The 13,183-nt window shown below is 44.9% G+C and overlaps 1 protein-coding gene across 2 annotated transcripts; it reads left to right on the top strand.

Annotated features, from left to right (window-relative positions):
• The first annotated feature begins 210 nt into the window (after window positions 1-210).
• LYSMD4 (LysM domain containing 4) lies at window positions 211-6,632 on the top strand. Of its 2 annotated transcripts, none has more exons than XM_047861769.1 (3): window positions 211-249; window positions 1,739-2,028; window positions 4,164-6,632. In XM_047861769.1, the coding sequence occupies exons 2-3, from the start codon at window positions 1,747-1,749 to the stop codon at window positions 4,773-4,775; spliced, it is 894 nt and encodes a 297-aa protein (XP_047717725.1). In that variant the 5' UTR covers window positions 211-249; window positions 1,739-1,746; the 3' UTR covers window positions 4,776-6,632. The 2 variants fall into 2 exon arrangements, with proteins under 2 accessions (XP_047717725.1, XP_047717726.1); XM_047861770.1 differs by lacking the exon at window positions 211-249 and adding an exon at window positions 279-403.
• The last annotated feature ends 6,551 nt before the right edge of the window (window positions 6,633-13,183 follow it).

The following is a 13,183-nucleotide window of genomic DNA, read 5'->3' as shown; positions in this document are numbered from 1 at the left end:
GCCGTGGCAGGCAGGAGGGCGGGGCCAGAGTCGTGTCGGACAGCTGGAGCCCCGCCCCGCCCAGGCCCCGCCCCCGGGCTGAGCTTCCGGTACCGACTTAGCTCAACCCGGCTCATTCCAGAGCCTGCGCGGCGCTGATTTCATTGGCTGTCTCGCCGTCCCCGCCCCCTGGAGACCTGCTGATTTTCGCAGCCAATCAGCAGGTACGGCGGCGGCGGCGGCGAGTCTCGGCGGATCCCGGGCGCTGAGGTACCGGGGTTTGCAGGAGGGGCCGCGGTCCTGGGTGGGGGACAGCACGGGCCCTCAGTGGCGCGGCTGCTTCGCCCAGCTGGACGGCTCGCGGGTGGGCCAGCTTCCTGCCTCTGGAGGGGCAGTGACCGCCACCGTCGGGGGCTGGCTGGAGGTTGTTCGGGGTTGGAGGGCAAAGGTCGGAGGTCGTGTCTTTGGGGAATGTAGGGGTCCCGCCCATCTAAGCCTAGGAGCGGGCCGCGCCCCGTTTTGTTTTTGTCAGCGCCCGTTTGGGGACCGCCCTCCTGGCACGGAAGGAGAGCTGAGGGAAACTGAGGCCTGGGAGCCGCCGGGGCCCCTCGCAGGCCCCGAGCTCGGATGGGGAGGCCGGCCGGTCCTCGGGCGCCCGCCGCCTCCCTCCTCCGGGCCCGTGGTTCTGTAGGGTGCGGGTTAGAGGGGGTGGGCAGTACGGCCGCGGGGAGGCCACCGGCTGTCCCCGAAGGCCCCCCCTCCCTCCCCCCCGGGTTCTGATGCCAGCTCTTTCGGAGGCTGTCATTCCCCGTGTTTGAGATTTCGTGTCTGGAACCTCATTCGGACAGTTTGGAGAGGGCAGAGGGGGTAGCGTGGCTTTGGCACTTGGCAGGAGGTGAAAATAAAAACCAGACGTGGGATGTAATGAAGGCAGAGGGACCTGCGAGAAACTGGACGAATTTCTTAGCTCGACAAGGATTTCCTCCCCAACTTGCCCCGCATACTGTGTAATTCAAGCTTTCGGCACTTGAAATCGAGAGTATTGTACTCCCCTAGGTCTCATAAGCAAGAGCCCTAAGTCTTGACCTTCTTGGTGAGGATACTTTGGAATGTGTAAAGTAATGAACAAGAATTGTTTCGTTCAAAGTTCCGAGTTAAGATTCACAGAACAGGGAGGGTGGGAACCTCTCTGCTTGGGGGGGATCTTGGTAGCTTCTCCACTCCTCTGACACCCAACAGAGAAGTTTCTTTATCTGTATGGGTTTTGGGGAGACACGGCTCTGGAAGAGGAATAAGAGGGAAAGAGGGATTCTTTTTTTATTTTATTCTTTTTTTTATTTTTGAGAGAGAAACAGCACGAGCGGGGGAGGGGCAGAGAGAGAGAAGGAAACAGAGAATCGAAGCAGGCTGCAGGCTCTGAGCTGTCAGCACAGAGCCCGACACGGGGCTCGAACTCACAGACCTCAAGATCATGCCCTGAGCTGAAGTCAGACCCCTAACCGACTGAGCCACCCAGGTGCCCCGCGATTCTTCTCATTTTCTATGCAGAAAGTATGCAATTAGGCAATTACCTGTCCCTCACCCTCCATCTAAGCTAGCGTAAAACACAATTCTTTTTTGTACTGACGGTATCTGTCGAGTATTTATAGTGGAAGGGGACGGGAGTAATCTCTCTAGCAATAAGTCCTTTACCTGTACTGTAGCCACAAGAGGAATGGATGTGCCTTGTGTGGAATTAACCCTGGGGTTTGGTTTTCAGTTAAGAAAATGAGGCAGAAGGAAGTGTTAACCAAGACCTTCCAAGGCCCAGCCATTGTCTGTAGGACTCCGACCAGCCACGTTTACATGTTTGAGAACGGTGGTGGGGACTCAGGGGACTCCTCTGACGAAGAGTCCCACCGCGTGGCTCTGCGGCCCCGGGGCAAGGAGCGCCAGAAGAAGGGTGCCCCCCACCCTCACCAGCCAGGAGCGGGGGACGTGGTGCTGCTTCAGCGGGAACTGGCCCAGGAGGACAGCCTCAACAAGCTCGCTCTTCAGTATGGCTGCAAAGTAAGAAACCACACGGGTGAAGGTGGCTCCTGTGTAGTTAGAGGAACAGAGGACCTCACTGAAGGGTGGGGGCCCTTGCTGCCCCTTCCTGACCCCCCCCCCACCCAGGGGTGGTGTCCAGAGGCCTGTGGTATCGGTGAAGGGGTTTCCCATCTGGCCCGAGATGGAACGCAGGTGAAGTACTTTGAGTTCTGAACCTTGGGGTCATAAAAAGTGAGGGTTAGGAATCTCAGGTGTTGGGCCAGTTCTCTCTCTGCAGAGCACTTCTCTCCCTGTCCCTCCAAGTAATTTCAGAAACCTTTTTTATATAGTTTTGAGCATATTTTGTGTAAGACCTGCCAGGGCCAAAGATGCCATGCAGAATTTATCCAAGAGTTGTTTGGTAGGGTTGCTTTTTTTTTTTTTTTTTTTTTTTTTGGCTACTTCTCTTTTTCTGACCCTTTCTTGCTGGTTGCAGCCTATTGGATTGGTCAAGTTTGACGTTCTCTGTTTTAGAACTGCATGATCTAGCCTGTGTGTGCTGTGTATCTATATAACCCTGTTTCTCTCTTTAATTATGTTTTTAGCATTCAGAGTGATTAACATGGCAAAGTAAGTAGGAAAGTATTTATAGAATTGCTGCATTTTCTCCTAGATTGAAACTTTTTATTTCATTTTGCTAATAACACTGTGTTATAACTTTCTATGGCCTCCTCTAAGGCTGTCTAACCAATTTGTTTTAAAAATCTTTTCTTCCTTAAAGTGTCTTGTTATTTATCTAACGAGGTTCAAATGGCTAAACACATTGTATAGGATGTTGTGGTATTTCCCAGAGGAAATACACAGGCTGACCTCCTAGGGACACATAGTGGTCTCTCAATTGTACTGAGATTTATATTTGACTCTCTAACCAGCTTCTAGTAGGCATACTGTATGGTTTATTGAACATGGGCCGCAAATGAATCCTACCCTACAAAGATCTGAGTGGATGCAGTGGGCTTCTTAGAAAAGTGGGCTTAATTAAGCCATGAAGACTGTACATATAATGCCTCCAATAAGTAATCAGTTTTCCTATTGAAAGTAAATAAATTTTGGTGTTTAGTTTATGAAGAGAAAAGACAAAAAGGTCTCAAGCACCTTATGCTTTAGTTTCAGGACATGGTAAATTAAACATGTCCACGGCCCCAGTTCAACTAGATGATAAAAACAATTGCTCAATAAGTAAAATAATGGAGATGATTGATTTGAAAAAGGTGCTGTCTAAAGGTCTTTTGGCCGTAGTTACACTCTAGTTAAAGTGGACTTAGGAGTTAAAACCTTAAAGTCCATCTCTGACACTTTCATTAAGTTCCAAACATTAGCTTGAGGGAGGGTTTGACTTAAATTTTGCACCACCCCTCCCTTAAGATTTGTCTTGCTCTTTGTTACTTTGTGAAACCCACAGTGCTGCCTCTTCTCCTGGAGTCCTAATATTGAATCGGAGATTTCAGTCCGTACTTTCCAGCTAGATCCCTGTGATTCCCTACGTGTTACTAAGTATCATAAGTGTTAGGAAACCCTCAAAGTGAATTAACTCTCGATTGCTTTTATCTACAAAATAAGTTTATATACCATACAGTACTTCTGGGCATGAAAACATGGTAGAATCATGAGGACTTACCTCTTAAAAGAAAATTACAGTTAAAGTCGGTTCTGAGTGTCAAGCTGGCTGAGGTTTGGTCTGGCGATCGCTAATGTAATCAGCTACTGTACTGGGTTCTGATGTGGGAGGGAAGTCAGCCAGACGGGGGCATTGTTGCCTCAGAAGTTAGAAGAAGTAGAAAGGGCTACTAGAGCATTTTTAGTACCATGACTGGGTTTCACCTAAAAACATTTTGTTGCAGTCACTCTGTACACAAACAAAAAACGCTTTTCCAAAAACCGATTATATGTTATTCAAACTTGTAAATCTGCTCGGAACTGTGATAAGGCTGCGTTAAAGCGAAAAAACAGCTATTCAGCCTAAACTCATTATGTGTGCAGGTGCAGTTTTCCAATATTCATCAGGGTCTTAAAGGGGGGTGGGCTTGGATCCTCTTTCGGAAAGAGCTACTTTTTGGATATTAGTTCTAAGGAGTTTACATAGTTCATGATGCTTGTCTTCATGACTTCCCTAGGTCGCAGATATCAAGAAAGTCAACAACTTCATCAGAGAACAAGATTTATATGCTTTGAAATCTATTAAGATCCCAGTGAAAAATCATGGGATCCTAACAGAGACCCACAAAGAACTCAGACCCGTCCCAAGCCCATCCTCAGAGACTAGAGTGACCTTCGAGGAGCTGCCAGACCCAGACAGGGCAGCTGTAGGCGCCAGTGCCCTGTCCAGCCCACTGACGGATTTCTTTAAGGGCATTGACCAGAATATTGAGCGCGCTGTGCAGTCAGAAATCTTTTTAAATGAAAGTTGCTGTGGAGAGACCTCCAGTCAGCCGCTGCTTCCAGCTCCTCCGAAGACCCCAACAAACGGTGCAGACTGTGGGATTCAGTGGTGGAATGCTGTTTTTATCATGCTTCTAATTGGGATTGTTTTACCAGTGTTTTATTTGGTCTATTTTAAAATACAGGCTACTGGCGAGATCCCCAGTGGCTTGAACACAACTACTGTCCCCAATGGCTCGATGACCCTGAGTGCAGTTCCAGGGCAAGCCCCCAGATTAGCCATCCCAGTGCCAACCATCCCCTCTTCAGACAGCCAGTTCAGTCAGACCACCCGGGCAGGGAACTAGCCATCGTTGTTCCTAAAGAATCCAGCCAGTGTCAGCATTTGACCTCCTAACATGCATCACCTGCCATCGGCCAGAGCCTTGGGTGCCGCATTTCCTTTTCTGTGACATACGGACACGTTTCAGAAAACACCATTGTGTTCTCAGTAACACTCACCTTGGGGAGTAGGCTCGCCTAACCCAAGGCTGTGGGAGCCAAAACACCAGCACCCTCAGCCTCCTACATCCAGAAGTTAACAGCAAGAGAAACACTTTCACGTGGCAGGTGCCACTTCTTGAAGGTATGTTGTGGACTGGCACTGTGTGGGCCCCCACGTTGGATGTGTTCGGAAGTTGAAGAGCGGCCTTGGACCTTCAGTGTGGGAGCCTCTGGGGTCAGCTTTGGTCACTTGGCTGTGTGCGGTGTCCCCTGCCTGCTGTGAAGGGATGACCAACTGACAAATGATGTTCTTTGTCTCCCTGGCAAAGGAGCTGTCCAGTAGCGTTGAGTATCACCCTGTTTTGGAGTCTGACAGATAACCATTGTAACTGGCCCTACTTCATATTTGCCCCACCAGTTAGCTTTTTTGAGGCAGTGTCCTTTCTAGAATTGAAAATGCCCTAAATCCAAATTGCTCTAATATTGAGTAAACGGCAGTTCTGTTCTTTGTAGTTCCAGAGCTAACTTAGTGACGCACAAGCCTGTTTTAAGCTGCCGCATGGTGTGTCCAGCACGTCTTGGCTGGAACACTTGGGGCTGTTGCTCAGTTTCACCTGGGGTGTATTCTCACTGCAGTAGCTAACCAGATTCCCTAAGTTAGCATTCTTAGAAGGAATTGTTGCCAGTGTCTGGAGCTGAGTAGGTGCAGAGAGAAGAATGAGTGCCTATCACTGAGGTCCCAACGTGTGACGCTTCTGAGGCTGAACAGTCGCCAGTCCAGTGTTGCTGAGAGCAGCAGCCCCTGTGTGTACCTGGAAGGGAAGTGCAGGGAGGATGGGTATGCTTTCTGCAGCTTTCTTGATTCTAAGGAATTCTAGAACCATTGCACTAGAAAGGGACTCAGTGTTTTTCTTTGGGTAAATACGCTCTCTGTATATTGCAGCTTATGATGTTAAAGACCAAACACTTAATGGAGGGCCTCATGGTGACCCTTGCTGTGGAGGCCATTAAAGAGGGGTCAGGCACCCATCAGCCTGAGGTTTTCCTGTCTCTTCTACACAGCAGCAGTCGTGCTCAACGTGGAGGCTCAGGAGAGGCCCGGGTCAGCCTCTGAGGCCTTGCAGGTGCAGCAGGGGTGTGTGGGGTGAGGGTTGAGAGCCTGCGTGGCCAGAACCCATCTCGGTCCCAAGGAAGAGTAGAAATGGGCTTGCATGGCTGGTGGCTTAACCTCGGAGAAGCCTGCCACCAGGGAGGAAGACCCACTGCACAGATAGGGAGCTTTGAGTGTGATTTATGTCATTTGACACATCAGACCTAGAGATAAGTTGAGAAGATTTCATCGTGTAAGAGGAGGGAAGTGTAGCAGAATACTTGAGATGGGCTTCTAATTTTTCTCCTCTCAGCTATGTGAAAAATGATTTGCCCTGGGTTCAATTAGTAAATTTAAAGTATCTTCAAAGTTAAATGTTTTCTTCAAAACCACAGTGGTCTTCACGATAAAATGAGCTTGTGAATCTTTGCTCCAGGAAATGTTTTGATCATGTGAATGCTCTTCCAGCCAAATGTCTGTGCTCACTGTGCCCCTGGAGGCCACAGGTTTCTCTAATATGTCACCATTAACTTCACCAGGCAGAGCTGAGTCCCATGGGAAAATGGCTTTTGCCAGGCAAAGAATAATTATCTGTATCCTTTACTTTTTTCAAATGGAATAAAATAATTTCTTCTGTGAAGGAAAATTGATTCCTCTTTTTTTTTTTTTTTTTTTTTTTTTTTTTTAAATTTCGGCGGTGGTGATTCAGAATGAAGAGATGATACAACAGTGTTGGAGAAGGTGGAGGTGTCCGTGTCTAGGGGGCGAGGCGTGCCCAGGGCTTGTGTTCAAGGTTATCCCAACAGGTGAAAAACAGAAGTGGTAAACCAGCAGAGTCTCACTGATTGGTCTGCACAATGTGCTTTAGAGTGCCTTTATTAAGTATGCATAAGAGAGACCATGAAGCTCATTTTGTACACATTTTACTACATTTTTAGTGTGTTAATATTTTAAAGAAACAGATTTGATAGGTAGTCTTCAGTCCTTTTGATTGAACAATAGTGCCCAACATTGTGGGCACCTAGGGAATCTACGTCATCAGGCAAATGATGTTCCCGTTTTACTCTGGGGCAACAAGGCTGTGGAGACTCAGCAGAAGCCTCAGGGTCGCTCCGAGCAGGACTGCCCAGCTGAGGTAGGGTCACAGTCCTTCCTCTGAAACACAGTTCTTTAAACTGCCTCTGTTAATAGTGAAGTCTGCCTGGGCTTGAGGGAGAATGATAAAGATTCTTTTTTCTCTACATCTGCACCAGCATTTATGGTCTCTTATCTTTTTGATGATAGCTGTTCTCACAGATATGGAGTGGTATCTCACTGTGGTTTTGATTTGCATCTCCCCAATGATTAGTGATGTTGAGGACCTTTTCATGTACCTGTTGGCCACTTGTATACCTTATTTAGAAAAATGTCTCTTCAGGTGCTTTGCCCATTTTTAATTGTCATATATGTATATTATATATATTATGATTATATATATGACATGTAATATATAATATAATAGCATATATATTATATGTAAGAGTGTATATATAATATGTCATATATATATATGTACTTAAATATATTTTGCAACTGAGTTGTGTGAGTTCTTTACGTATTTTGGCTACTAACTCCTTATTGGATATATGGCTTGCAAATATTTTTTCTCATTCTGTAGATTGTCTTTTCATTTTGTTGATCTATTTTCTTTTGCTGTGCAGAAGCTTTTTAGTTTGATATAGTCCCACTTATTTATTTTTGCTTCTGTTGCATATGCTCTTGATGTCATATCCAGAAAACCAGTGCCATGACCAGTGTCAAGGAGCTTACCACCTATGGATTCTTCTAGTAGTTTTATGGATTCTGCTCTTACATTCAAGTCTTTAATCCATTTTGAGTTAATTTTTGTGAGTGGAACAAGATAGGGGTCTACCTTCATTCTTTTACATGTAAGTATCCAGGTTTCTCAGCACCATTTATTGAGGAGACTGTCTTTTCACCATTGAGTATTCTTGGCTCCCTTCTCAAATATTACTTGGTGTATATACAGGGGTGGATTTCTGGGTTTTCGCTTCTGTTGGTCTGTATCTGTTTTCATGCGTTTACCATACTATTTTAATTACTGTTGTTTTATAATATAGCTTGAAATCGGGAAGTGTGATGCCCCTGCTTTATACTTCTTTTTCAGGATTCCTTTGGCTGTTAAGTCTTTTGTGCTTCCATATAAATTGTAGGATTTTTTTTTCTGCTTCTGTAAAATTTGCCATTGGAATCTTGATAGGGATAGTATTGAATCTGTAGACAGCTTTGAATAATATGGAAATGTAAACAGTATTAAATCTTCCAATTCATGAACACAGGATACCTTTCCATTTATTTTTATCTTCTGTTTCTTTCATCAATGTTTTGTGTTAAGTGTAGAGATCTTTCACCTCCTTGGTTGAATTTATTCTTTGTTTTTAATGTTATTGTAAATGGGATAATTTTATTTCTTCTCATATAATTCCTTGTTAGTGTATAAATATGTTACCATACGTTAATTTTGTATCTTGGAACTTTACTGAATTCACTGATTAGATCCAACAGTTTTTTTGATGGAGTCTTTAGGATTTTATGTATAGAAAACCATGTCATCTACAAATACAGACAATTTTACTTTTTTTTTTTTTTTTAATTTCGTGCTTTTTATTTTTTTTTTTCTTCCCTGATTGCTCTGGCTAGAGCTTCCAGTACTACGTTAAATAAGAGTAGCAAGAGTGGGCACCCTTGTTTTATTCCTGATCTTAGAGAAAAAGCTTTCACCCTTTTATCACTAGGCATAATGTTAGCTGTGGGCTTGTTATATATGCCCTTATTATGCTGAGGTACATTCCTTCTATACCTAAATTGTTAAGAGTTTTTATCTTGAACGGATGTTGAATTTTATCAAATGTTTTTTCTCCATCTATTGAGATGATCATATGATTCTTATCCTTCATTTTGTTAATAAGGTGTATCACACTGATTGATTTGCGTATGTTGAACCATCTTCCATCCCTGAAATAAATCCCACTTGATCATGGTGAGCGATCCCAAAATGTGCTGCTAAATTTGGTTTCTTAGTATTTTATTGAGAATTTTTGTACCTATATTCATAGGGATATTGGTTTGTATGGTGTCCTTTTCTGGCTTTGGTCAGGTAATGCTGGCCTTGTAAAGTAAGTTTGGAAATGCTCCCTCCTCTTTGATTTTTTTCTTTTTTTTTTAAAGTTTGAGAAGGATTGGTGTTAATTCTTTAAATGTTTGGTAAAATTCACTCTGAAGCCTCCTGGTCCTGGATTTTTCTTCTTTGGCAGATTTTTACTGATTCAATCTCTTTACTAATAATTGATCAGTTCAGATTTTCTGTTTCTTCCTGATTCAGTATTGGTAGGGTATATGTTTTTAATTTTTTTTTCCATTCTAATTTGTCCACTTGTTGACCTAGTTGTTCATAGTAGTCTGCTTTCATGTCACTTTTTTTTTTTCAACATTTTTATATTTATTTTTGGGACAGAGAGAGACAGAGCATGAACGGGGGAGGGGCAGAGAGAGAGGGAGACACAGAATCGGAAACAGGCTCCAGGCTCTGAGCCATCAGCCCAGAGCCCGACGCGGGGCTCGAACTCATGGACCGCGAGATCGTGACCTGGCTGAAGCCGGACGCTTAACCGACTGCGCCACCCAGGCGCCCCTCATGTCACTTTTTTTTTTTTTTTTTAACGTTTTATTTATTTTTGAGACAGAGAGAGACAGAGCATGAACGGGGGAGGGGCAGAGAGAGAGGGAGACACAGAATTGGAAGCAGGCTCCAGGCTCTGAGCCATCAGCCCAGAGCCCGATGCGGGGCTCGAACTCAGGGACCGCGAGATCGTGACCTGAGCTGAAGTCAGCCGCTTACCCGACTGAGCCACCCAGGCGCCCCCCTCATGTCACTTTTTAAAAGAGGAGCAGAGAGGCTTCTACTTCCCTCTCCTGGCCTGTTTTCTACCATTCCTTCAAAGCTTCCTTCTGACACAAGCCAGGAGCTCTCTGTGGAAATGGTTGTCTTGAAAGAGTTATAACCATTTGTGTGTGAGATGGGGTTTAAAAATGTTTGTTTTCCCTAGCAGATCAGGGTATCTGTCCCTGTGTTTTGGCAGGACATCTGGTGTCCTGGAGGGAGTGTCAAGAGAAGGCAATGGGATGGACTAATTCGTCCCAGTGGACTAATTCATCCATTTATTCAAGTGACATATGTGGAGCACTGCCTCTGCCAGGTGCTGGTTGGGGTGCCCCGCAGAGGTGAGGAAGGCTGATCTGGAAGACATCACCTGGGAGATGGCCACAGCTTCGTGTAAGGCCTAGTAGAATGCAGTGTGGATGGGGAGAGGTGGGAGGGCACGTGTCTAAAGTCATTGAATTGAGACAGTTTCCACTTGGGTTGATAAGGTGGGAGGCTGAGCCTGGCTATAGGAAGGACCCAAACAGATGTGAAGATTTCTCTTTGGGAAAAGACTAGGATGCAGCACAGAATAAAAACAATCATCATTTAATTCATGGTACTCATTAGATGCCAGACAATGCTCTAAGAGCTTTATACATCAATCCATTTCATCCTTACAATATCCTCGGGAGGTTGGCACTTCCTATTCCTGTCTTACTAATGGAAAAACTAAGCTAAGATCACATAGCTTGTAAATGGGAAGGCTGGGAGTCCCACCCAGGCTGACTGGCTTGGGACCCTGTGCTCTTTAACCCCTTTGCTTGGGGCCTTGCTGCTCTGTGCTTCCCAAGGCAGGGTTTTAGTAGGGGACAGAATTGAGAGAAGAGAAGATTGAGAAGATTTCTTCTGGTCCACAATAGGGTACTGGCCATGCAGTGATAAGAACCCTATGCATTTACCTGCCTGTTTTCTGGGTGGTGCTAGCGAGCCAGTGGTGCCAGTGAGCCTTGACTGTGAGAAATAAGCCTCATTTGCATCAGTAAAGTAGCCTTCCTTAGCCAATTCCTTGCAGTACTGAACACCTTGGGTAGGGTTCCTCCAAGCTTATTTCTGGAGAGGAGGTACTTCTGGCATCACCAGGCCAAGCGGAGGCATGAGGGTGGGGTAGGGGACAGGATCCATTTTTGCCTGTTCTCCAGGAGAACAGCTCCTGGGTACAGTGGAGCTGCTGAGGAGACTTGGGGTCACCCTCCCTGCCCCACAGCCCTGGGAAGGATGGCATGATGGTGATGTGCAGCTCCAATTTGTGCCCTCTCCCCTCTTCCATCCCTGCCTCTGTTGTGCAAGAGCCCTGAGGGACTCCTACAGTAGTGATCTGGGAGGGGGTCTTCCTACATCTTCAGGAAATACCAGGTTATTTTAAAACGCATTCACCACCCTGAGTAAGGAACATGTGCTACCATGCATTCATTCCCAAACCTTTCAGAGCCAAGAGGCTATGTGAAAACAAGACCCGGCCGGCCCTCAAGGTACTTAATACCCTTAAGGTGGGAAAGATAACACTTATATTAAGGTGGTGATAGGGGAGAACATGCTGACCCCATGAGAAGAAAAGGGATAAGATGATACATGGGTGTTAAGAAAAGTTTTCTAGAGAAGGTGGCATTTCCTTAGTTGACACCTGAAAGGAGGGAGGGATTTCATAATATGCTCTCCAGTGGAGGCTGGAAGCCAGGGAGATCTTGTGAACAGGGAACTATGAGTAGCCTAGTAGCCTGGAGTGAAGAAGTGCAAGCAAACAGAAATGTGGGAAAATGCTGCAGTAATAGTTGGAGCTAGGTTGTAGACAACCTTGAATTCTGTAAGTGACTTGGACATTATTTGATGGACAGTGGGAAGCTATTGAAAATCTTTGGACAGTAGAGATAGTATAGTTGAGCACTGACTTTAAGAATAGTAATCTCCTAGTTTGGGAGAGGAGAGGCCTTAAAGAGGTGATGTAATTTGATCATGAGGAGCTTGGGTATAGTTGTTTTCATAATTCTTTATTGGGGGTTAATCAAGCTTCTTGGATCTGCAGGTTTATATGGTTTCATGTAATTTGGAAAAATTCAAGCCATTATTTCTGCAAATATTTTTTTCTGATTATTCCAGTCCAATTACCCATATATTAGGTCATTTGATGTCTCACAACTAACACATTTTTCTTTGTCTTTCTGTTTTATCTTGGACAATTTCTGTTGCCATTTCCTTTATAATATCTAATTGGGATATTCAGTACATCTTGTACTAGAGGTATTTTTCATCTGTAGAAGTTCTATTTGGGTTTTCCTTTATGACTTCCATTTTTCATCATTTATCATACTTTCAAACATGTGGAGTGTATTTATAATAGCTGTTTTAAAGTCCTTATCTGATAATTCTATCATGTGTTTCATTCTGGGTCTTTTTGTAGATTTTTTTTTCTGGTTATGGATTGTATTTTCTTGTTTTCCTGCATGTTAGGTAATTTTCGGCTGGATGCTTGACATGGTGAATTATATGTTGCTGGGTGCTAGATCTTGTTGTCTTCCTTTAAATATTTTTTGGCTTTGGGGTTTGAAATCAGTTTGATCCTTTTGAGACTTGCTTTTATACTCCGTTAGGGCAAGTCTAGAGCAGCCTTTAGTCTAGGGCTAATTCAACCCCACTAGTATGATGAGATACTTGTGAAGACTCTACTCAATGCTGTGGTGTAAGAGGTCTCACTGTTCTGGATGGTGGGAAAGCAGGTTATTCCTAGCCCTGCATAAGCATGGGAATGGTTCCACCTACTTTCCTCTGTTGGTTCTTTTCCTAGTCTCTGAGATTTTCTCACATGCTAGTGCAGCTCAGTACTCAGCCAGAGACTTAGGGCATCTCTCTTCTCTTCCTTTCCCCATATTCTGTCCCCACAATTCTAGATGCCTTGGCCTCTTTGAACTTCAGACTCTATCTCTTCAACTTGGCAAGATTACTGTGCTCTGTGCTCTGGTCTGGAAACTTTTTAGGCAATGAGGTAGGGCACTTCCCAGTTATACCTGGTTTATTTCTCTTTCCCCAGGAATCACTCTCCTGCACTCTTTTGTCCAGTGTCTTCTATCTTTTGTCTAATTCTTTGTTTGAGGTGAAAGATTACATCTGGTCTCTGTTATTCCATTATGGCCAGAGCAGAAGTTCATAGGCCAGAGTTAGAAGAGGGGCAGCCAAAATGGTGGCATGAGGGGGCAAGATTGGTTTAC

Source organism: Prionailurus viverrinus, chromosome B3 (assembly GCF_022837055.1).
Source record: "Prionailurus viverrinus isolate Anna chromosome B3, UM_Priviv_1.0, whole genome shotgun sequence".
In the NCBI taxonomy this organism is placed as follows: Eukaryota; Metazoa; Chordata; class Mammalia; order Carnivora; family Felidae; genus Prionailurus; species Prionailurus viverrinus.
Note: the sequence above shows the minus strand (reverse complement) of the source record. Positions and strands in the feature narration are given on the sequence as shown.